Source organism: Athene cunicularia (assembly GCF_003259725.1).
Source record: "Athene cunicularia isolate RWA chromosome 21 unlocalized genomic scaffold, athCun1 chr21_part1, whole genome shotgun sequence".
NCBI lineage: Eukaryota > Metazoa > Chordata > Aves > Strigiformes > Strigidae > Athene > Athene cunicularia.
Genome location: NW_020799127.1, coordinates 6,906,673 through 6,933,281, shown reverse-complemented (window position 1 = coordinate 6,933,281; position 26,609 = coordinate 6,906,673). Strand labels below are relative to the sequence as shown.

At 36.8% G+C, this 26,609-nt stretch overlaps 1 protein-coding gene across 3 annotated transcripts in view; it reads right to left on the bottom strand.

The window, feature by feature from the left end:
- PRKCZ (protein kinase C zeta) overlaps positions 1-26,405 on the bottom strand; it is a 67,772-nt gene extending 41,367 nt beyond the window's left edge. Inside the window, exons 1-5 of one of the 3 annotated variants that reach the window (XM_026862532.1) lie at positions 26,384-26,405; positions 25,740-25,944; positions 21,437-21,558; positions 15,006-15,095; positions 14,565-14,615 (exon numbers count right to left, since the gene is read on the bottom strand). In XM_026862532.1, coding sequence (XP_026718333.1) covers positions 14,565-14,615; positions 15,006-15,095; positions 21,437-21,558; positions 25,740-25,810 — 334 coding nt within the window. In that variant the 5' untranslated portion in view covers positions 25,811-25,944; positions 26,384-26,405. Of the gene's footprint in view, positions 1-9,367; positions 9,505-9,737; positions 9,999-14,564; positions 14,616-15,005; positions 15,096-21,436; positions 21,559-25,739; positions 25,945-26,383 lie in introns of those variants that run through there. The other 2 variants (XM_026862534.1, XM_026862533.1) reach the window with 2 other exon arrangements.
- Positions 26,406-26,609: the final 204 nt, after the last annotated feature.

The window sequence follows — 26,609 nt, the reverse complement described above, 5'->3', positions numbered from 1 at the left end:
CCCTCTGTTGTCAAGCTGTGCAACTACATCACTAACAGTAATGCACAGCGAACCTTGTAAATATATTTAATATTGTTTTTTCAAAGACATTTCCCCTAGGGTTGCAGGTTGGTTTTTTGTATTTTAATAAATATTGTAGAAAAAAAAACTTTTAAGGAAAAAATGCAGACACAAATTTAATTGTGGATATAAATGGATGAGAAATTTGGCTACTGTTCAGTGTTCATTCCAAATTAACTCAATTACAAAAGATACTCCCCCAGATCAGAAATTACCTCCCCAAAACTTAGGAGAAAGGATGAGAACCTTTTCTTTTAAAACATGTAACTTGGCAATGTAGGGAGAAACAGAAGGCTCCATTATTTTTCAAATGACAATGCACTCTGCCAGCACTGGAGAAATGATTTAAGAAAGGCCCAACCTGCCCAAGCCCAAAATATTATTTTTCCATCTGAAAGTTTAGAAATGCTTGATTAATTATCTTACATATTCTGGAAAATATAGTTGTTTGAAAAGTGTGGTTTACACCGATGAATGGCAGCAAGATGGCCACAATAAAAATTTTTTCTCTTGCATTTGGATTTACAAATGCAATCCCAAAGTCTGCTTTTATGTGATCGAACTATAATGAAATCTTTTACTATACTAAGCACAGAGATAATTTGCTATTGCTGCAAATCACTTCTCAGAGATTAATGCAACTTGTTTACAGGCCAATTACATTGCCTGCCAGCTGGACAGTATGAGAATGCCCAGTTTTTGTTTTGTTCTTTTAATGTTTTGCTGAGCAGACAAGTGAGCATTCTTTCAAAACCAACTCATGAATTACAAGTAGGAAACTGATATTGGTATTTCAGATAGACTGAATTAGATAAAAAGATAACATATAAAAATAATTACATAGAAAGATAGAACAAATTCTGGGAAAAAAAAAAATTCTGAAGAACTTTGATGGGACATTGTTACACGTATCTGTTAATACGTCCCAGATAGTTAAACTGAAACAATAAAACTGCTTTCTGAAGCATGTAACAGACAAACATTGTATGGGATGTTAATTGGTCCTTTATTATGAATAAGCTGTTATGTACAATGGCTGTTCCTTTTCAGAAGTTAGAACAGGAAGAGTATCCTTAACAGTATCTGGGTATTAAGTGTTTTTACCTCTTGCAGTTATTAAAACGTTCAGAAGAGAACACTTTATTTTTTGATTAACTTGAAACTGATTAGCAGTTGGGAAACCGTATCCCCATCTTTCTTCTCTTTTTCAACAGACACTAAAATTAACTACAAAGTCAGATCAACCTCTATAGAAAATAAAAAAAGCGATCAAGCAGAGTTAAGACAGCAATAATGACAAAGGAAGTGTACTACAAACAGCATCAGCAGAGAACCAACAAGGAAATAAAACCGTATCTCACAGAACAGCAATATTTACTCAGCATTTATTGCAACCCAGCTAAAATACCATTAGAATGTCCTGTTCCCCACTGACTTAGAACCCACTTCAGGACTGCTAGGTGGAAAACCTGTCCTCCACAGACAGTATTTTCTCAGGCACGATCTCTTGGTTGCTCATATTCGTATCCTTCTGTTAAAATGGCTCCGTGCCATTGCAAGGAGGTAAGTCACATTTACAAAGACTGTGCCATCCAACAAAAACAGAGCTAACATCTCCCTTTGGAAAAGTCTCTGCTGCCGTGGTGCTGAGCGCCCCTTTAGATCAATCACATCCCTTCAGGCCTTAGGCTCTTTCTTGGTCTCCAAGTTAAAAAGCTCATTATGAATAGCAATTAGAAAGTCTGGATTACCTTGCCATTAAAAATACTGACTGCATTCAAAATACATGAGAAAATTCAGAAATTAAAGGGATCTAAAAATTATTTTTAAGAATACAGGCTTTCACTTTCAAGCAAAAGAAATAATGCCACTTCAAAATTCACAGGAATACAAGAAATAAAATGTCTAGACAGAAAGTTCCCTTTACTTGTGCTCAGAGAGACTGATCAGTTGGAAAAATACTGTGGACGAGGCCTCAGAGATACCCAGCGTGGAAGACAACGACGCATCCTACCAGGATAACAAGCAAGACAGTTATTTCAGCCACCAGACAGGAGACCTCCAAGGACTTGACAATATCTCTTGAGCAATAGAAAACAATCAACTGATACTTTAAGAGATATCTAAACATTTAGTGGCAAAAACAATTTACAGAATTATTTCTTGAAAATGGGAATGGAAATGTAACCCTCCAACAGTCACGGCAAACAAACGTATGAGATAATTTGGCACACTGCTGGCAAAAAAAACCCAAAACCCAAACTTGGAAAAAGTCTCCAGCTAGAACAAACCCCATTTTTAAATGATCCAGATTGTCTTAACATCAAGTGTAAGAACTGCAGCTGTTTTGGTGAGGCTGAGTGTAGCCAGTCCCATGGCTACGGGGACCGTCTACCCACCGGCATACAAGTTGGGTGATGCACAGGAACAGAGAATTAAAGCTTGAACCTCGTGCAAAACTGAACATCCCCTTCAACAAAGGAAGGCTGCACAATTTCACATACCTCCATCACATTCACCAATTTGTTTCTTTTCATTAAAGACTGCTGTGCACGTATGAGTTGAACAGTTGAGTACACTTGCAGTGTTGCCAAGATGGATAAAACTGGTATTAAACTAGTATAAAAGCAGGCTTCTCCCGGTCACCTGCTGGAGAAATTATAGCAAATTCAGTGATCCACTTCCATACTGAATTCTACCACACCAACAGTCAAGTCACAGAACTGGAATTCTCTTTTCATTCGTGAGACTAACCATTTATGAACTCCTCCCTAAGGACTGTTAACAATAGAACTCGGTGACGAGCAGCCCTGAGTTTACTTGTATATTAACTAGTCAAAGCAAAAATGTTTGTCAATTAATTGAAAACAAATTTGGTATTCATGCATCAAGACAGCACTTTGCTGAAAAGTGCTGATTTGTTTTAAACAGACAATGATACACTGCTTTGTATATGAGGTCTATAGAAGTTTTTGTAATCAATGAAGCATACTCTTACAAATAAATTTCCATTTTCTTTGGAGGAAGAGGAATTATTTTGGAACAACTTGCCAAAATACGGTTAACATTACAGGACAAACTAATAGAAAAGTGTATTATTTTGCTAGCATTGTTTAAAAATCCTTCTTAACCAAAAACCCCAAGAATTTAAGATAGCAGATATATAGGAAAAATAGTATCGTTTAAAATACTTTAAGAGGCTGAAGGTATTTATGCTTTCAGAAGACACTTCATTACTTCACAAGGGGTTTTCTTACTGCTTGTTGAAAAAAATAACTCAACTCAAACACGTTTTTCTATGCATTGGTGGTGGCTTTTCTATAAAGACCCTAATTTTACAATCTGAGATAAGAATATGTCCCTCTCCTTGGCTCTTCCAACACAAACATATTGGCAAAGCTGGCCCAAACACAGGATAAAGGGACACGACATTTGTTGCTCTAATTTGAAAGAACACGTTATGAAAAGGGACATAAGACAATTGGCGGTGGATCTGCACTTCTGAAGGCGATGAACGTTGCTTTGGAAAGAAAAAAGGTTCACATCTTCCCTTCTCTAACTCGTCCTTCTACATAATTTTAAACTTGACATCCTTTCATGATGTGTAGCTGGCTCCTGTGTTTACAAAACCACAGTGGTTACACACACCACAAAGCCGAGCTCGCAATGCATCGTTAATGAAAGTCCAAAAGGCTTCTCTTGATGACTGCATCATGCAGTCTCCCAAAATAAAAATCACGTTCACTAAAAAAATTTACTACAGTGAAAACTGAATTTATTGTTCTAATAACACGAATTAAGATCTGCATTAAAATGTTTTTTAATCAAGCTGAAAGAGTACTGAACCACTACTTATTTAAATTTTTTAATTCTTTAATTTACCTAACTCATTATTGAAGTAGATCAAAATGTAGTTCTGAATATTTAAGCAATCCGTAGCAAAATAACTTCAGCAGGAGATGAAGCATTTCTTTAGTATTGAACTCCATTTATGCAATAAAAACCCCTGAGCTGTATTCTACTTTCCTGAACTAATCAACTGGCACCTTTACTAGGTTTATTTTTATCCACACATCGCTCATTTTTCACATTTACAAATTTTACATCTTCAACTAAACCTCTATAATCTCTATTTAGCAACCACTTAATGCAACAAAGCCCAGATTACTCAAGCAGAACGCGTTTGTCTCCTCTAGTCTATATCTGCATCAACTCTGCAGGCCACTTTTTTTTTAAAATAAACTTCTATGTCTTATTACATCCATGAAGTCCTGCTCTATTATAAATAAAAGCCTGGTGACAGAAAGCCTCTGTCTTCTACACAACATGAAATTACTGAAGAAGGCAAACAAAGAAACAAAGATCAACTGAGTGAAGTTTCCTGCAAGAATTCAGTTCTACCTGATGTTATCAGCAGCCTGCGTGATTTAAGGCTTGCTGAGCAATATTAATCTAGGACTTGACACCACACATTTTCTGGAAAAAGTTAATCCTCTGAGCACGCAATTCAGATCTACAGGTAACTGAAAGCAGTAAAAATTCCTTTTTTTGTGAGCTAGACAGCAATCAGAAGGAATGCTGTTTGTTGTAGTGTGATCAGTTAAAACCTGGTCAGATCAAATTTTCACCTAGTCTCATTTTTTGATCTCGAGATAATGGCAAACGATAACGCGTCTATCAAAAAGGTCAGAGGAAACCCAAAATGCTAACTACTGACAAACCCCTTGAAAACATTTTAGAAGACTTAATTTTAAGAACCCCACTTCTTGTCCTGTAGGAAATGGTTAAGTGATGTCACTTAATCCGTGCCATACATGATTTTCAAATTAATTGTGTCATTTTTCATCAGTTGTCTTTTTCTAAATTGACATCCTAGTCTTGTTCTCCTTGCATTGAAACCTTTCCATAGGTTTGGCTGTGGCCCATCTCGTGCACCTGACCTTCCCCTTATTTCAGTCACCTTAACAATTTATTTGTATTTCAAACTGCTATTGAACACAAAGCTGATGATCACAGAACTACCAAAAGTTTCCAAAACCTGTGCTTAGAATGAAACCAAAGTTAGCTAAGCTCCCCACCCTTCAGCAATGCATTTACCATGGGCTGTTCATGCTACTTCTCATAAAAAGCATGGTGTTCCTATTTTTTAGATTGATACTATTTGTATTAAATTGATGTTAATTTCTTAAGGATTTTTTTTCCAGTGCATATTGAATTACTTGATTTGCCCTTGCATCAACACTTGATAACATGATCACTAAAAATACAGAGCTGTTCAAAAAAATCCACCAGCTATTCAAAATGGATTTTATCACTTATTTCAAATTCATAAAGCTTTTATAAGGCGGCCTTCACAATGCCCTTGAAACCGTTATTTGGTTCCTACAGTTTCAGTGCTGGGACACGTTTTCGGAGTCAAGCTGTTTTCCTTCACAGCACGGTTCCATTACTTCAGCTTATGATCCACCCTAAAACAGTTCCATTTCCCTCCCCAGTGTTTATATTATTCCACTATTAGTAGAATGACCAAAACTCAGTTTAGCCATTACTTCATAAAGGTATACTTTGGCTTTCCTAAGAAATCAGACTCTGGAGCATATTTCTCTGAATTCCTTCCAATTTAATCAGTCGTCTGCTAATGTTATACCCCGAGAAGTACCTGGGAATGGCTGAGGACACTATTACCTTGCGGCAGGATTAAACTCTCCAGATCCATTGCTTTTCAGTCTGTTTTGACACATAAGGTACCCCACAATTCCTTATCCTGCTTCATATTAGGAGGAAAGCAAGCTGAAATTAAGTGTGCATTCTTATTAGGTCACAATTTGAGTTCTATGAATTGTGCTCAGTTTTTATCATTCAATAAATAAAACTAATCTCAGATTTTTTCCCATTTATACTTTTACTTTTTCTAAGCTTCCTCATATACTCTATAGAGATACAGCATTTATACGTTTCATGAGTATAACAGAAGTAGAGTTTGCAACAATATAAAGTATCACTAAACTTATTAGTTAGTGACTGTAGCTAAAAAAAAAAAAAATAATCTGAAGAGTTTCCAGAGTTATTCATCATACCTATTATATTTTGGATTAAATGATTATGCACTAATTCTAATATCAAACTGAGTAAGTCTTCCAGCTTAGTTAATTTTTTTATGATGCAGAGAATTATTGCTTCTCAAGCAAGCAACCTTCCATCCTAGAGCTTCTGATTCTTACAGGAAAAAAAACCTGCGTATGATAGAGTCATACGCATCCGCCCTTTCATCTGGTGTGTTAGTGGAAAGCTTCAGTGTTTAACACGTTAAAAAAAAACCCATGGTTTCAAATTAATGATGGTATTTGTCTTTCAGCTTTTGGAAGGGGGCTTTCAACTCACCCCACAGAGGGCAGGAAGATAATTATACCCAATCTACAAAGTTTACACACGGCTTCCCACCCAAAAGCCTCTTCATTTCTATCTGTTCTCCATGGCCTGTGCGTGAGATCTGCTGTGTAAAATCCCTTCGTGGTAGCAATTCCTTCTAACAAGTCTGAAGTAACACTGAGACAGCGTGTAATGCTACTGTTAAAAACAATGATTGCACCTTGAAATGAGTGGATCGGTCCCAATCCCAGACCCATTGTTTCAGGCTCTACAGTATCAATTTTACCACTGCCTGCCTGAGGCTTTCCTCCTTCGCAACCCCTAGGGGCAAGAAGAGTTTTTATCCGAGTTGACAACCTAAAGGACAGTCCTGTGCAGTCACAGGGCATCTGTACCTGCTTTGCTGAAGAATGCAGTAGAGAACTGAAATCATTGGAAGCAGCATATAATAGCATTATTATTATTATTATTATTATTATTATTATTAGAATGAGCATGTTATTGTAAAAGCAAAGAGGAACATACTGAAAAATTGAAGTTTTGCCTCCAGTTAGTTTCTGATTTAAAATATTTCCCCAGCTAACAATTCAAGGACAAACACTTAGAAATGTTCAAGAATTAGTAACGGAACTTCAGAATTGCAAAAGAGGTGCTTTCTAGCCAATATTGAGAATCTCAGTTTTCCATTTTTCCCACTACCCAAGCCACTACCTTCCCCCTGTGGTTTAAGGACAGAACTGCACAGGCTGTTCAACTCTTAACTCTTGCACTGACAGGGATGCTTAGGACTCTCACATGCCTCGTCTGAAAAACACCCTCTCAGCATGCCTTAAGTTAGCTACTCTGGGCTTTTTCACTTCAGGAGATTTATTTACCATCCAGATTTGTACTGACAGCAAGCCTTCAGCAGCTAGCCAAGTGCTGTCACTGCTCAGTCTTACAAGGCTTCACTTCGGAAGTGCTCTCCATTTCAAATAAGCAGCACCTGAAATCTCTCACAAAATCTGCTTTCTCACACCAACTCAAAAATCCAAGAGATGAATGCCGAAGAGCCCCTTTACCTGCCCTGCAGGCCTCTGTTGCTATTTCTGTGGCTCAGTTAAACATTAAAAAAACATAACTAGCATAGAGCAACTAATTTCAAGAGATAGTATTACACAGAATCCCAAGTACAATAATACATAATTAACCTTGACCATATCATTTAAGAGGTCACACATTAAACAGCTCTTTCAAGCCACTGAAACAGGCCTAACAAGGGTTTAACTGGCTCATGGATGTCCACTAATTCCAATAAATAACACATAAAGCTTCACCACCTTCTTGCCAATTTAGTTACCCCAAATTCCTATCTATCAAAAGTGGATTTACAGCTCCTGAGATGTATATAGATTGGAAGTATGAGAGAGAACATAAGGGGATGGGGCTAGACCTCACACCTAAGAGAAGTTTTTTTTAAATCAGGTAACATCTTCCCTGTATGATTATACTACATCCTGAGCAACATCTAAGAGGGGTGTGTGTGAAATAAATAACAGAACACCTGCTATTTGTTGTGACACCTTAAAAACTAGCCCAAGCATTCCTTACTCCACTGCATTTTTAGTATATAGTTTATGAACTGGCATACAAACATCTGCTACAACATCCAGTATCTTAAAAGTAAAGGAAGACAGCAAAGGGAGGCCTAGCTCTTCAGTCTTCACTGGATGTTTCATAGGTAGGAAAAGTGTTGAAATTAATTTAGAATTAAAAACATTACATGATTATAAGCAAAACTAGACCTTTATCTACAATTCTGTTTTCATTAACTTATGCTCTCTCATAATCTGGATGTATATTTTTCAAATATGCCACGTACAAAAAAAAAAAAGTGGTACACAGTTAAGACAGAGGAACAGATTTCAGGTATTCTTGAGAAACTATGACACAGCTATTTTCAATTCCTAAGCAACAACATATCTCACATTTAAAATAGTACAGTTTTCCCCTCTGTCAGCTCAATTACTAGAAACCAGGAGAGGGTTACTAGCAGTTCCAAAATTGCCTAATTACCCAGCGCAATCCAATCTATGTCTTCAGAATAGTCTCTATGGTCGCAATAGTTCCTTTCTTCATTGGGGGATGAAATTGGTTCACGTGCTCTGAATAACCTAATCGCTGCTGCCAATACAGTAACAAATGAAGGGAAAAACCTGCCTTATGAGCTAGAAAAATATTTACAGGCCACACTACTGTAGCAAGAAGCCTTTCAGGGCTATTTTGTAGTATCAGGCAGAAATAAAGAAAAAGCAAATATCTATACCTAAAATAAACCAGCCCACAACAGTAATTAGGTTAGTAAGATACCTTTACTCAACCCTATGATGAAAATTTCAAGCAAGACAGCTTAGTGAAAAATGAAGTCCCAACACCTAATACTAAAATACTGAGCAGATAAACAAAGAGCGTAAGAGACATCCACAACACAGTGTAATCATTACCAAAAAAAAAAAAGAGCAGCAAAACCAGCCAGAAATATCAGATAATAAAATCATTCATTTACTGTCATACTAATGCCCTAAGTACTTACACATTAAAAACATATTCATTCTCTTTTGTGAAATTTAAAGGTTTGCTAGTCTGCATTATTTTAATGAAGCCAAAAGCAAAACAATCCTAAAATTTATTAGCACTAGCTACTCAAATCCAAGACGAATTTAAACATTAAATACACCTATTTGTTCAGATGTAAAAATGCCAAAGTATACTAGCACAGTTTATTCTGACAATATTAAAAACTAAGTAAACCTTAATCCAAACCAAATATTTCACAATTAAAACACATCCAAGACAATCCACTAAACACAACTGAACAAAAAGGCCTGAGAAAATGATGCTTCTAAATCGTTAATCTTTACATCAGCAATCTTACAACAAACAGGCCCTGAACACATACCATCCGAGTTTTTTGGATACATTTCTTTCATTAATCTCCAATATTAGCAGCAGCAGCATCACTCACTCTTCTGTTCTTTTCCTCCTAAAATACATTCCCCAAGAGTCCTTTCAATGCAATTTTATCAGCATTTCTGAGAGGTCTCTCAGCCACATCCCTACGCACAAGAGGCAGCAGGAATCTCTGCATTTGTAACAATCTATGGCTGCAAAGGAGGGTGGTAGGCAAAGCAACTGTATCATAACCAAAATGCTGAGTTCTATTATCTACTGCACCACACGTACACACAGACTGCATCAATGGCCTCAATTCATAACAGCAATCACAATGATGATACATAAAATCTATAGAAAAAGCATGCATTACTCACTGGGTTTTATTCTTTAGCTTCTTCAGCATGTAATTCTTTATGCTTTACAATGTAGTAGGTATGAAATGAAACATTTTCCCTTTATTCCACTGATGCCGCTGTTTGAATACCATTAGATACCAAGGACAATAGGCAGGATCAGCTCGAACATTAAGAGCAAATATTTAATGGAAGACTGGTTACCCCCGTCTCTCCCTTTCACATCTCTGCCTCATGTATCCAGGCACGGGTGGTACTGGCTCCCTTGAGAGGCTGTAGCTAGCAGCTGAGGCACAAACTAAAACATGGCATGGATATCAAGGAGCTGATGTCACAAAAACAAGTATTTCTCTGATAAAACCAGCAATTCCATTAGGGAAGTCCTACAAATCAATAGAAATTGTTCAGCTGAACATGCTTTGTTATACAACGCGCTGCAGCACCAAGAGTGATAAATCAGATCAAGATCTGTCAGTGTAAATAAGCTGAGACTACAATAACTAAGTTATAAAACTGCCAACCAGATAGCATGCCTTGTATCAGTGTATCAGGAAGGCTACTGCTTATGAGCACAGAAGAGAAATACACACCTCAACATCTCAAAACCAGCCTTGTTTTGTATCAAATCCAACTGAGTTGACCTCATCTACTAGAAAAGTAAAAAAAAAAAAAAAAATTAAAAATGAAAGACTGGTCTAAAAGCCTGCCATCTTTATCAGGAATCACTGTGATAAAGTACCCGAGGCTCCAGTCCAGCCGATGCTAGAAACGCCTGTGAGAGGTCACATTCAGTATCTGGGAAGAGATGCTAGATGGTTTAGAAATCCTGTCACCTCACCCACGTCGCAGCACTGCCGCTCCAGTCTGGGGGCACGGGTTAACTGTCCGCCTGAAGGTGAAAGGTACTGCTGCTGCAACAGCAGCCATGCATTTATAGTGAAAGCTGGGTCACACCAACAATAACATACATTATAAAAGAAAAAAAAATATAGTGTAAAATTTCAGGAGCAAAAGGAATAGAGAGACAATACAAGTTCAGATGCTGGAGACTGCAAATTCTATCTTGCAGACAGCATCACATCCACAGAAGGAGGTAGGTTCTTCAAGCACAAAAAGAACTTTTCTTAAGGCATGCAAACAGAATTGAATTATTAGTCACACGGTTTATTCCATTAATGGATTACATGCATTTATTTCCAGTTTTACATGCTGGTACAGTTCAAAACTGTTCAATTTCACAAAGGTCCAGGACAGTTAGCCACTATATTATTAAGATTTCAACACAAATGCAAACCACTCGGTACATATTTCAGCCCTCTTCTTCCAAAGCATTCTTGTTCTGAAGGAAGTGGAAAGAAAAACTTAGAATTCTACAGAAATTCTCTGCAAAATATTTCTGTATGAGAAATATAGTATGAGGAAAATCACATACTATTACAAAGAGTCACTCCATGACCTAGTATGAACAAGTCTGAGCAATATACTGCACATTAAATTATTTAGCAATTGAATAGCTTTGGTTAAAAATTCCATTTCAAACTGTCTGCAGTTCTGTAACAAACCAGAAGTCCATCCTTAGAGACTGCTAATTTTAAGTAGAAACCCATTCTGGACAGAGTGACTAGTTAACTGTTCGTTTGCCTCCAGAAATAACTTCAGGCAAACTCCTAAGTTCCTTTATAGTGTAACCATGATGCTTTAGAGAAGTGCATAGGTAATATTCTCATACAGAAATAAAGAATTTGAAACATACCAAATATTTTCGGAAAAATGGACAATATTTTAGTCCCGTCAAGATAAACAGTCCTTTAAATATCACCAACATCAATATCATTTCCATGCAGTCTGAGTGCAATGCAGATGTTTGTTGTATACCTTTAGCTAACAAGCAATAACATCAAAAGCATGACTTCATGCTAAATGAGCGCCATCACCATTTACTAGGTCTGTGGCAAAACAATTTGAAAATAGTTACAACTAGGCCACAAGACCAGATTTCCTTGCAGGCCCCATGGATGCAAAGAGGCAGTATGCACTGAATTAACTCATTAAATTACGGGAAACCTGACTACAACTCATTTACCGAGCACACCCTACTAAACAGGCTTTTTAAACAAAGGATGATCCAACATGACCTGTAAAACCATGCAGGGAGAAATACCCTACAGACAGAATAACCAGGTCAGCTGAGTCACACCAATCTATGTGCTGCTGTAGTTCATCTCGTGGCCTCAGATAACTAAAGCATCTCACAAATTAACACAAAAAAATCTTCTGTACTAAAATATCTACACTTTTAATGAGATTATTAAATTGCAGTGAACTTTATTATGCCACACTACTCGCACAGACACCCCTTTAAGGAACAGCCTTTTCCCTCCTCCAGCTAGCTTTCTTTTCCTGACAGTATTTCACATTAGTTTGCTTTGTGTTTTCACAAATAAGGGCAAATTCTGTTTGGGACTAGCACCCGTCTAGGTTGATACAACACGATTTATTTCCTCCTTCCCTCTTTAAACAGCCACGGGAATGGAAGCAGAGCTAGAGTCAGATGGTTCCTTCAGTTCCCATATTGGGAAAGCAGAGTGGCACAGATGCTCATACAAGCTCACTCCCCACAATTTTCATCCAAGTTAGAAGCAGGTTAGAAAAAGAAAACAAAATAGGTTTCAGCATGTTGTGAAATAGCCCCAAATACTGTAGCAATGCCAGACTTGGTTGTTCCATTCTTAGTTGCAGAATTGAGGGGGGGAGACACCTCAAAGTTAGAATTTTAAATAAAAGCAACCATTCTATCTTCACTGAAAGACAGCTGTTTCACAGAACACCATCTGAAGACTTACGATGGAGTATTATATTAACACTTACATTTAATCTTTGGCATCAAAATCTGCCCTGGTAGAACATTACAAGCATTCTAAGGCTAACTAATCCCCAAATTCAGTGCTTTCTCTTCTAGGGTAATTCTCACAAAAGGCAAAGGCACACAAGACATTGAACTACCTGAACATCCTAAAGCATCATTTCCAAAATAAAATTTGGGAAAAGTGACAAGGTGTGGGGAAAACCGAAACTTCCACTGCTGCTAACAATAGTTTCTGTAGATATAGAGGTTCAACTTCTGCCTGCCAACGCAAACCTGACCTTGTCAGGGAAGAGATTCAGTTGAAGTCATATCACCTTCTCTAACTCACAATTCACATCAAGAACACATCTAAACCTAAGGCCACTCTCTCCAGAATGATCATGAAACTCAAGCCTGAAAATATTTTCCCACAAGATATTTCAAGCTGTTAAGCTCAACTGGAAAGTGACAGCATAGTAAAAATCTATAAAGTTTCAACATATGGTAAAATACAGCTACACGGTCCTCACTTGAATTTTAACTCACAAACAAGCACTGACATTAAGTCTTACTTGCTTGCACATGCAGCAGAAGTAAATTATGTGACATACGAAGAGGGACCAGTTGCCCACTTCCTTGTTGAAACTTGAACAAAATTAGTAAGAAACCTACTATTCTGATAGATACAAGCAAGCACACAAACAACATTAAACAAGGCATGAAAAAAACCTCGGGTATATGGAAAGTAGTATATTGAAAACACCTACACAAATGTTTGCTTGGCTCACCCTAAAAATAAACTGGGAAGATCACGTAGATATCTTCTTTTTTTCCCTTTGGAAATGAAGTGTCTTAAGGAAAATCATTTAACACTCCTAATCAGTGTAGAAAACAGTCTTTATTTTCTCTAACTGGCTGAACAGCAGATAGCGTTGCACATTTACTCTTTATTTCTTTCGGTGAGACAACTTGAACAAGCTAGTCACAACATGAAAACTCGTCTGCTTTTTACACTTAACCTTTCATTTACTGTGGTTTAAATGTAAAAAAAATTGTATTAAAACTGTAATATTGCTATTTGTTCCATCTCCCATCTTCTGAATTTCAGTAAAAGTTCTCAACAGAACAATTAGTGTATTAGTACTATTTATCCAAAAATTATTATTCCCAACTATTGGCCACTGTACTACACATTTTTAGCCGGTCTGTCAGTAGATCCCAAGCAGCTAAGACATCTTCTCCTATTGGTATAAATCTCAAAACCACACCAAGCAAATACGTGTAAAAGCAAATATGTGTTACTTGCTTTTATTAGCAATTAATTTTATCTGCTCTTGTATCTTCCAAAGAGATGAGCAAAGGTCCTTCAATTCTTCAGTTCGCTTTTACTCATACTACTGTGACTGGCCAAGCATCACCTGGTAACTCTGACACTCAGTCACACTCCTTGCCTCAACATTTATAGAGATATGAACTAATGTACTGATAACATCATTTTCATTAAAAGTGACTATAAAGCTGTTTGATACTTCTAAGCCTGTGCAGTTTCTTACTGAAATACAAGTAAACCGTATCAATCACGTATCCTTCCACTGGAGGTTTATCTACCTTTCAAAGGATTCTTTCTAGAAATTAATAACCTTTTTATAGAAAAGCCTGCATCTCCCTCTCCTTCAGTACATGACTTTTCCCTGGAAGTTAAGAGACCAAAAGAACCACAAAAGCAAAAGACCACATTCAAGTATGCATCTAAAATCCTGACCTCTTTTCCTCCCAATATATCAGTCACTGGAAACCAGTATTAATCCTCAGAAACGTTAAAACAGTACTACAATGTTCCTTTATATTTCTGGGTTGATAAAATATGGAATATTTTACACTCTATTAAGAAAACACAAGACATATACACGTAAACACTTGATTAGGAACATCTTTCAATATGTTTCTTTTCCATGTGACTGAAAAAAACAAAAGATAAAACTTGGTAACGTTTTAGTACTCACTATCTTCTCCTGGACAGGGCATGCCGGGTTTCTCTGGAATACTTGAGAAAACTAAAACAAAAACATTAAGATTTTTTAAGTCAAAACATTCTCAGTAGTACACTTTCCTTGATTCCTGAATATATTTACACAAAGACAGTTTTTGCAAGCATTTAAATAATTCTGTGTGAGAAATTATGTAATCAAAATTTGGTTCCATACTAGAAAGATCTTGTACTTGACTACAGCATTAACAAATACGTGCAGTTTAGAACAGAAAGCCCCATCAAAGCCTACTGTATAGTCTCAGCTTTGGGCTCCACACCCAAAAGAACTTCTTATAACTAGAAGACACTAGCTACATAAAGAATAATGTTATTTGACAAAGACCTTCCAATCTGACATTTAAGAAGCTGTTAGGATTATAAACAAACTCATACAGGTTCTATGTGTAATACTTGCCATGAATAATCAGCCCTTCATCTCTGTTTTGACAATACAAACGGAAGGCTTCTTCCAGTTCCATCTGAGATGAGATGGTACAGGGGTCACCTGATAAAAGAGCAATACATAGACAAATTGATGACCGAAGAATTAACCGGAGAATTTCAGTTAGTCAGTAAAAATGTATCAAGCCTCCAGAACTGCTTTTTTGCAATCATTTGATATTAAGCTGGCATTTTGATCAAAGCCAAAAATATATCAACACTTTCTTTTTTCCCCTTCTAATTTTATCAAAACCAAGTAGACAGAAAAAAATAATATGTTGGCTTTCGAGGTGACAACAAAATACAAAAGCTAATAGATATGCTTAAAGACGTTTAACACATAGCAGAAAAAAGCAAGATCACTTCCTAATATCCTGAAAATAAAATTCAAAATTAATTTAGCCTTTGTTAAAACACCCGTTATCTTACTACCTTAACTTCACGGACTGCAGAACCATGATACGGTAACATAAAAGTTATGAAGACACACAGATTCTAGTTGAGTCTCTCTGACTAGACTGACAGAAAAACAATCTACGATTAAAAAAATGTAAAAAAATAAGACACATGGATGAAAGTTGCAGACGGGATACAAATGCCAACATTAATGGAGAAACCTAAAGCAAAATTGATTTCTCTCATAGTCTCTAAAGATTTCAGGGCTTGCTTGTATGCTTTGAGGAAAAAAGGGTCATGTTTTTTCTTTTAACTTAGATTGAGAAGAAAAGCAAACCAGAAGGAAAATAAGTAATGAAACCTGCCTACCCACAGACTACACACTCTCCCAGAAAGATATATCCAGCCTTAATTTTTTTAAGACTTTTGTCTTCTGTACCCACATTCTTTAGTAACAGATTCAACAAACACAGCTTTTAAAAGTTCTCAAAAAGGCAACATGCCAGCCACAATTTAAAGCATATTCTAAAGAGCCTAACTATTAAAATAGATTAAAAAAACCCACACACCCTAAACTACAAGATACCACTCAGGATTAAATTCACAGGGAAAAAAAGTAAAATAAACAGACCCCCAAGCATTACTGCACACTAAGGCCTGAGCTCAAGGACCATGCCTTATCCACACCTTTACCTTTTTTCTCTGACATACACTATTATCTTTATATTTAAAGAAACTATGAAGGAATGCAAGTATCCAGCCAGAGTATCCCAAAAACATTACTAACTAGTAATATTTGGAAGACTAAAAACTACCTGTGGTACAGATCTTTGCCTTTAAGCAGCAAAAATAAAGAACTCCATTTCTCTGCAGGACAGATGGCCCAAGGACAGCTCATCTCAGCTAACAGAACGGACTTCAACACGATTGTGAAGTAACAATACGACATACTGGTGATGTTCCGTAAGAAAACACTGAATTAATTTGTTGGTGCCAAAGAAATCACTGGAAATGCTTCTTGGGAGAACTAGAAGCTAAGGCAGAACTCATGTATTACTGAGCCCTATATTTCAGAAGATGACCTTTCCCAGGCATAACTCCTAATCAGTTTAAGTGAGGACATTTTTACTTAAACATCTGAATTGGAAGATAATACAGAAGTACCTCTCTGGGAGGCAGAAGTACTGTGTTAATAGCCCATGATAATCCATAGATCAGTGGCCTCCAAACTTCCTTATGACAGCACATCCCATAATTAAAATTTTTAGAGCGCAACCCGCCAATATGTCTATTCATAAAGTATGTGTATTATATATACACAACGATACACATTTAAAAATTATTATTAAAAATATTTTTATTAATAGCACAAAACCTTACCTCTCAAAACACTCAAAATTAAAAATAGTTTTAGTGAGAGCTATGTGATTAAACATGCTTCATCACTTGAAAATCTTGGTTTAATCTTCTATGATATCATGATTCAAAGGTCTGGTTCTAAGCTCAGTTTATTTCAATACTTGGTTTTAATGTAAACTAAACTAAACTAAAAAAACTAAACAAAAAAAAAGATCTCAAAGATACATAGATCCATATTAAATCATAATACTCATTCTTCAATCCCATCCACCATTTTCTGCAAAGGTTTTGCTGGCATTCAGTTAGGAAATGTTCATCCTCCCAGATGTCAGTCAGCTGCTCTTGCTAACTAACCTGGAAGTGTTATATTTTTAACTCATGGGTTCAAAACCCACTGAAACTGTCTGGAAGAGTTTTTAAAGAGGTTAGAAAATTCCGTTTCCAAGTTGAAGTGTACCAACGGAACAACAGCAATATCTCCAAATCTCCATTTTCAAAACGCTGCCTCCACAGGGCACAAGTTCCTTTTGAAAAGCACTTTCTCCATCATTAGGATTCAGTGTTTAATTTTTTTGAAAATAACTGCTAGGTAGCAACTACTAACAGCCATTTGCCATCACAGATAGTGTCCGCATATTTGGAACATTTATCTTTTTGTAAAAAGGAAAAGGCTCAACTCATCTTTAAGTCAAGCAACTCTTCTAAGCACGTTGCTGACAGACAACCAGCTAACCTCTATGAGGAAGTTTCATGGTCACTCCCCAACTTAGTAATAAGTATCATGAACACTGGCTGATCTAAATTTCTTGGATTTATAAAATTAAATCACATTGATGACATGCTGTAGCACTCCAAACCCTTCTGGCTCCAACTCCTCGCTGCAGCAGCCTGCCTACGAACAATGCAGCGGCTGAATTCCCTCCGCAGTGTGCTCCCTGCAACCTTACCCCCAAATCCTTTCTTTTATTCCAGTCAAACCAGCCTCTCCATCAGTGGAGGCTTACACACTTTTTCCATAAAACATTCTTTTTATTTAAGTCATTTACTGTTGAGTTTGTGTCTTTTCCAGTACATGTTCCCTTCAGTGACTCACAAAAAACTCCATCTTCTCATATCCCATTACTGAAACCAAATCTAGCAAACACAGTAAGCTGAGACACGCTGGAAACATCTGTACTTTCATCCAACCACACAGCAAACCCCACACACTGCATCGTTTGTTTTAACATTTGTTTCCTCAAACATTCAGCAATATCTTCTATGCATCTTCCAGCAGTATTTCCTGACAAAGGAACACATTTTAGTTTGTCCCCATCTTGTTTTCCGTATATCATTCCTGCCATTTTTACCCTGAAAGAAAAAACAAGTGTTTCCCCAGTGGTATGTGGCTTTTTGTCTTCTGCTATTACGTAAGAAGCCTCAAAACTGGCTTCTAAAAATTTAATATAAAGTTTAGTGAAGTTCTGTAAATTATTGAATTGAGCATCACAAGACTTAAAACATTAGTTAAAAAAAATAAATAGAGATTTGTCTTGTTCTAGATACTTATTAAATGTCTTGCTATTCATGATGGCTTCATACTATCACTAACTATTATCTCAAAACACAACATACACTTAGGGTGAGTTTTATCATTAAAAATAGTGGATGTAAATACATATTTCAAATACTGTTCTTGATAAGGCTGAATCTTTTTGACTGACTTGTCAGATCTGATTAGATAATCGTTGGTTTTACCCTGCAGCGTGGCTGACAGAGTTCATACTTAGGAGCAGGAGAAACATCAGCTCCACCATTTTCTTCTTGTCAGCTTGTGCTCACATTATTAGCATTACCTTGGGAGGGTTATTTTAGCTAAAACTAGATAATTAATCCATAAATCCACTTAACCAGACACACGTAAACTGCAGCACGTCACAACACACTGAAAGCAAGCAAATGAGAGAGGGTGTCACCCAACGCCTGCGAGTCTGTGGAACACCCACTCCTCCCACAGCACGCCTTGCTCACCGTGAGACACATGGCCGTATCATCTACTGGCCAAGTGGTGGCACCAGTGTCAACGCACATCAAAAACGTGCATTAAAATCAAATAAAATCAATTTTTTTTTTAAATCCTCATTTTTTTTTAAGCAAAGATGCACGCCAGGGTGCATCTACTGCTCTTTGAAGGCCACTGCTCTTCATGATCTGTAAATACTGCAATAATGCAACATAAAAGTCAAAAGAATTATTTGTACTGCAAAGCAACAACCCATATTCCTTACATGTTCATGGGATTTTATTATGAGCGAGTTATTCATAGTTCAAACATTTTGGATCTTTTATAAGCCAGAGAAACACTAAAAAAGCCCAACAGAAAATTCATTCTCCTCAGCTCTTTGGTACGTTTTCTTTATTAATTAAGCCATCAGCAATTGTTTGCTTTAAGTTAGTTCAAAGAGAACATCTGTTGGTGCAATCAGTCAAATGAACTTAAATTACATGTGGCAATAAGTGGAAACACTCACTCATATGCAGAAACAGGGTAACTTAAAACTTTTGAGGATTGAAGGCAGCCAAAACAGCAGATTGCTTGAAACTTAACAACTTCAAATCAGGATTTAGAAAAAGGGCTGCACAGGTATGTATTTAAGCAAGGCTAGAAGAAAACAGCTATTAGAATTGCAACTAACAAAAAAATTTGTTGTTTTAATTTAAGCAAACCTCAAAGAGCCAATGCAACAGATATCCAAACCAAGAAACAAACAGTTAACAGGAATCATCTCTTAAAATCCTTCAACTCAGAACTCATGAGGCTTTCCTCTTCCTACAATAATCTTCCTTTTATTAGCAGCCATGCAGCTCAAATAACTAAACACATGCAAGGTAATTATTCTCAATGCGCTTCTGATCAGGTTACTTCTTATTTATTAGACTGCCATGAAACTGAGGGTTAGGAACTGAAGTTAGTACAGTTGCTTCTGTCTTTCTTGATAATCAGAAGAGTAAAATTTAAAAATAATTGATACTACTCCTTGATATCTTAAAAGGACTGAATCTTTTTTGACTATAGGATATCTCCTTCCTCAATCATTATTCTGAAATTCCACTCACCCATCAAACGATGCTACTTGGCTAAAAGAACAGTATAAGCTACTACTTAAATAAACCAAACCTCATAATTACAAATGTTACCCAAATCAATTTAGTATTTTTTTCCCACCTTTCCACATTCAGTTCCAGGAGTTCTGCTGCAGACCATGGCTTTGGCAAGGTGTCACAGGAAGACAACTGAGCACCCATGCAGTTGTATAATGCATGGTAGCTGTTCTCAACCTTCTAGGTCAAGAGTTTGGCCCGTCACTACGCTCCTGTGACACGTACATTCCAAAACGAAGCCAAAAAAAGGCAGCAAAGGCACTCAGTGTCACGTATCTCTATTTCACTGCTACTCACAGCAACCAGAAAGCTCTAACTTAAGGCTGCAGAGAACTGCCACATCCTACAGCAGAAAAACATGCAAATCCATCTCACATCATGCTGATAATTCAAAGCCTACAGGAAGGGTGAAGAAAAGATAAGTTGCTCTCACAACTGCTTGTGGAAGAATCATGATAAACTGCTTTACATCTGAAGGTAACTTAGAACAGCAAGATCTGGCAACATCAACCTTTCATGCAGGAACAGTGTAAAAACCAGATTTTCACAACAAATCATTTTTTACATGATTTTATCAATTATCAACTTATATTCCACAAAAATATAAGTTTACACTATTTTTCCCCACATATGAACCCCCCCCTCCCCTTTTCTATTTCTGGACATGACTGACTTCAGATACACCGGGCATTTTTCCCCACCACAATGGGCAACCAATTTATTTCTGATAAATTTTTTATTTAATGCCTATTTGAAAAAAAGGTGCTCTGAAGTATCAGTCAAGTGGGGAAAAAAAAAGCCACAAACCCAACTTCAAGTCACCTTTATTTCATGTTTGGGCATTATATTTTACATCAACAGGATAGTAATAGACAACATCTACCCTCTAATTATTATGTAAAGGTGTGTTAGACCATTAATATAATCAAAACTACAGTCAGTGACAATCATGCAGTTGGCCAGGGACAACCACCATAAAAAGAGAAAAAACAGTTATTACTGGAATTCTCAGGACCTATGTTGCATAAAACACAAAAATCCTAGAAGAGTTAAATACAGTCTTCTGATATTACAATTGCATTGCTTCTCAGAAACACTCATTCAAGTGATAAATTGCAAATCAGAAGACGCAAATGCCTGTCATTGTGGAAGCTGACAGGGTTAAAAACATCAAAAAGGGACCTTGCAGAGAATTTGAAATTGAGAATTTTGAGGCCTGTGAAAGTCTAAAATTAAAACAAACAGCATTCATCATCATGGAAAAGTACAAAGCCTTCACATCTACAGAAGTGAACGCAAGTGCTACTGCAATCCACCTGGATGTTTTGAGGCTCATTTCTCCAAGCTCCCTGGTCTATAAGACAGCGTTTCTAAATACCCTGGTATTTAGAAACTAAAAGTAGCTCCACAACATGAAACTTGTTTATACGAGTTCTCCTCAATGCTGCTTCTTTATACCACAATGAACAGTACACCCAAGGATGCCTAAGTAGTATTTCAGTACAATACCTTCATCATCGATCCACTTGAGGGTAATTGGCTGTTCCTGCTGTAAATTACACATCTCATGCACTTCATCACAGAGTTCATCATAGCTTATTGATGCATCCAAGTTTGTTATCAGGATGTCCCTGCATGAGGTGAAAACAAAAGCTTTTATCAGAAAATATCTGCATTAGCCTCCATATTCCAACAATTTCATCTACCGACTCTCAACTGCAAAAATCACACTTAGATAACCAGCACTCCTCATAAAATGCTCCCACTAATGGAAATTAGTTGCCAGAATTCAATAGGATTAGATCTCACAATGTTCAACTTAAGAACACTTTGGTATGGAGGAATGAATTGTCTTAGTGATTTATCCTTAATGAATGTTGACTTGGGTGAGTCAAATTCCCTTATTCTAACTAACAGCTTTTGAAGTGTTGTAAAAAAACCATGAGATTTTGTAAGACCTAAATTTTATCTGGGTATACTTGTTCCATCAGGAGAGAAGCAAGATCTCAATCATTGTAAAATCTTATTAAAAAGGTTTTTTTTCCTCACATCCACCATATCGTTAGAGAGAAAGCTTGGATTAGGTAAATTCTCAAGAGCAGGAAGAAAGAGGAGATGTACTCAAGTCATCTCAGCACTTTCAAAACCTTTTAGGGGATAATTAGAAAACAGTTTCGTAGTTAATGGCTACTGGCACGTGTAATTCTTCACCCTCTTAGTTTAATACAGTAAATATATCAGAAGTTTCCCAAAACAACTATGACACTTTTCCTATTTTCTGACTACGTGACAAGTAATTTTAGAAAACAAAGTCTTTGCCTACTTAAGTCTTTCAACCAGAAACCACAAGGTACTACACTAAGATTCTTAAAGTATATGACTTAAATTTTAAATGATAAACACTAATTACTTTGGATTTTGCCTTCGCTGAGAAAAACTATAGTACGCAAAGCTCTAAAAATACAATTTTAAAGAACTGTAATAAATTTCAGATTAAAAGCACTGCTACCTTTTCAAGTATACCTTTAATCTACAATTTGTAAAGTTCTCTAACAACAGCAACTTAATAATTCTTCATAATAACAATGGAGAAAGAAATATATACACTAACTGCCCATGTAAACTGTGTTATTGTACAATACTGAGAGCTGTCAGGTGAGGTTGAGTTTAAGAACATCTGTCAAAAAAATCATCTTTTATGCACTTATGAAAGTAAGAGACCAAACGAGTTCTCAAGGTGGTATCTGGAGTCTGGTGCAATGCCTTGCACCAAGACAAGGTCAATAACAAATGCAGCTCCTCTTGAGTTCAAGGAGCTGTAGGTCTGGGGTAACTCTGGACAAGCACGCTCCTACAGCTACCTAATCAATATTCCAAAACTGAAATTATGCCGTAAGACAATACTCTACTATGCACACTAAAAGCTCCAATTAAACCTGGCATACTCATCAGCCTTAAATTGTTAAAATTATTGTAACAGATGGCACTGCCGTTCTACAGGTAAATTAATAGACTTCATATTGGACAAAACCAGCTGAAGTATGCTAAACAGCACCTATTGCAGATGCAAACATTAATGATATTTATTCAAATTATTATTATGTCAATGACACCCATGTTCCTTTGAGAATTACTGTGTTTAATCTTAATGTCTGTACAGCCACATTAGTCAATCACAGCACAGATAATCAAAAATCCTTCATCGCTCAACACTAAAGAATCCCACAAGACACTTTTTGCCAAGTATCCAAAACTGGACACTACAAAGTAGCACAAAGAACTAGGGACCAGTAAATTACGTATGAGCAGTTATAGCAAGAGAATCCTTCACACTGACAGATTAAACGTGTCACCATTTAGAACCGAGGTAACATGGAGCAAATGGTACTGCATCACTGCTCTACTCCGAAGTGACTTCAAGTAACCAGGTATAAAGCAGATACACTAAAGTCACTGGAGTAATGCAATGAGAAGTACACAAGTTTACCTTCTTTTGCAACCTACTTACGCAGTTATTTATACTATGTTATGTTAGGAACTCTGTCACACCCAGAAACATGAATACCTAAGATACTAGGACTCTACAGAGAGACACTCAATGTTCATGTGTTTTAGAACTTCCTCATACTTAGAATTTTAACTGGGATTTTGAAATGATATATCAGATATACATTTTATATATATATGATAAATAAGAACTAAAGCAGCTCTCCTGTTGCTGGTTCAGATCTGTGCACCTCAGAGAAGTGCATCACCCAAGCATTTGAAGTTCAGGTGTTCTTTTCAACTTAAAACTATGCATGACATGATTCAGAGGTATAGGATTAGACAACAGAATAGAAAATAATTATTACGAATGGCAAATATACGGTACAAATCTTTCACTCAGAGTTCATAAAGCAGTTCACATGCAATTAAATAACCAAAACAAAGCCGCGGTGCTGCTTAGTAACAACAAAACCTAACTGATCTGCATTAACTATCATGAACACATTTCAAAAACCACCGAGCAGCAGTAACAGTAAACCACAGCATTTACCTTCATACATGGATTTCTTGTAAAATGTGTTTTATTTCAGGTAGCAAATCTCTGTATTTTGTTAAGATACAAGTTTCGACATGAACTCTCACCCCTAAAAGCTTATCTGTGCTTTTACTAAGCAAATTTTCATAGGAAAACTTAACCTGTAGATAAATGAACAGATTCTACCAGACATTCAATTTACAGGTGGCAAATTGAAGACATAAAAATCAAATGACTAGGCATAAGGAATTGAAGTCAGTAGCACAGCTAGAAATTGAAGGCAAAGTAGAACCAGATACATTTTCATATTAATTTATGAGAAAACTACTGGCATTTACCAAATTAACACAAATGCTCTAGAATTCTAAACTCAGGACCTCAAACTACTTGGCATTGACCTGGTAGACAAGTTTAACAAGAAAGCACTTTGTTTTCAATAAGATTTGGTGGAGTGACTTTAATAATTACATGACATTTAATTCAAACCAGCATTCTTCTACACCACAATATAAGAACAACCACAGTAGTAGCAACATTTACTTATTTAGCAGTAGAACATCAGAAAAGATGACTCAGGTCACTTAACAAATGCCAGTAAATTCAGTCTAAATACTTCAAATCAAGTCTAAGGATTTACTTAAACTTATGCCTTGGGGAAAGACAGGAGAGACCAAAACAACATTAATTTACAATGTCCTCACAGTAGCAGCAAACCAATTATACACATTTGAAAAAACAAATTTCACGCTGAAGTAATAAGATCTTCCCGACTCCACTGACAACTGACTGAATGTCATAAAGGACCATGACTTTTTATATTGCCTTAAATCAGAGCTGCAAAAATAAACATCATGAATGTAACTGAAGCAGCTCTGTTACCATCCCACCGCCCTTCAAGCTGCATTAGTCAAATTACTGGGAAAAGAACAGGGAAAATCAGCTATCAAAAATTAAATGTCAAACTATCCAAGAGTTTACTTTTAGTATTAATTCACAACAGGAAACAAATATTGTGGTTTGATTGGGTTTTTTTAATCACAACTGAGTCTTCAAACAGCTTGCACAGGTTCATCTAAATTTAGTGGTAACTTGCAATGTAAGCAAAATTCCCTCACTTCTCATATTTACCTAAATAATTCCTTTTAAAATTTCTATAAAACAAACTAAAAAGGACAAAAACAATGGCACCCACTTACCAAGACTTAAAATATCTATCCACAAAGAAACACCCCCTTTAACTTCAAGACATAAGCGCTGTAATTTAAAATAGTATCTAAAAATCCCCCCTAGAAAAGGTTTCTTATTAATCATTACAGGTTTTCTCCCAAAAAGCACAAACTGACATCTGTAAATGGAAACCTGTACTTCAGAGTTTCCTGCTGATTTCAGCAGCAACTTGTAGAGTTCATTATGTAAGATTTATAATTTCTTTATGTAATAACTACATCTGGATGCAAGAGATGGATCTACACTTGCCTGTGACCACCAACACTTGTAACCAAACAGGAATCAATAACCCATCAACCCAGAATAACTGCAGGCCCGTTCTGCACATTCTCTCCCCTTTCAAGAGAAGAATAAACTATCAATTCTTTTCCACAGTCAGCATGCTGCAGGAGTCTGGACGGTATTTCAACAGCCCAGAAGTTTACCTACCTGATCTGACATTAACTGCAAATCCACCAGTGCCCTGGTTACTCTATCACTAGGTCAGACTATGAACTCCTGCTCAGTATGCTTCAGAATTAAGATGGGACACAATATAAAGGAGAGAACATGCTGACTTACCCACTATAGTGTGCTTTTACTCTGATGAAGTCTTTGTTCAAGCCAATTTTTGAGCCCATTCTGCTAGGCATGGTCTGTATTTAGCACTCTGAATAAAATTATAAATATATAGTAATAAGTTCATTCAAGACAGGTAACATTTAATTCTGAAGTGAACAGCTCCACATGTGGAAAGTGTTTCTCCTCTGGATGATTTTGAATCCAGCTGCATAGAAAGAAAACCAGAATACAGATGAATATACACAGGCTACTAAATAAACAAGTTGTGTCAAATTTTATAAACACAAATAGCTTTACATAGAACAGCAAGAAATCCCAAGGAAAACACACAAGACCATTGATCTGCACAGAAATTAAGTGAGATCAGTTAAAAAATACGCCTGTAGTTCAGTTTTACAGAAATATCCCAAGCACTTAAGGATGTGTTTTAATAAAACATTCAACAGTTCCCTCTTGGCCAAAAGTACTCCAAAGAAACCTTTATTTATTCTTCAACACTGTTTCGGGCCTTTTTTCTTCCAAAGAGTGAAGTATTTTAATTCAAAATAGGTTTTTATACACAGGGAAGACTACTATCAATTAACGTTAATGACAAGTTTACCCAAGAAAGGCAGCAAAGGAACTCCTAGGGCAAGTTAAGTCACCTTTACAACCGGAGACTGACAAACATCTTGTTTACTCAAGATTACCGCCACCTTCCCATGAAGGTGTAAACACTGAGGCAGGTCCCTAACCCCCGCTCCAGCTGGGGAAGCGGGCACAGAGGTCCCGGGGTGAGACCCCAGAATTCGGCCTCCCGCCCCGTCCTCTCCCGCGGGGTCAGGAGGAACACGCAGACCCCTCCTGCCCGACCCCACGGACCCCCCCCCC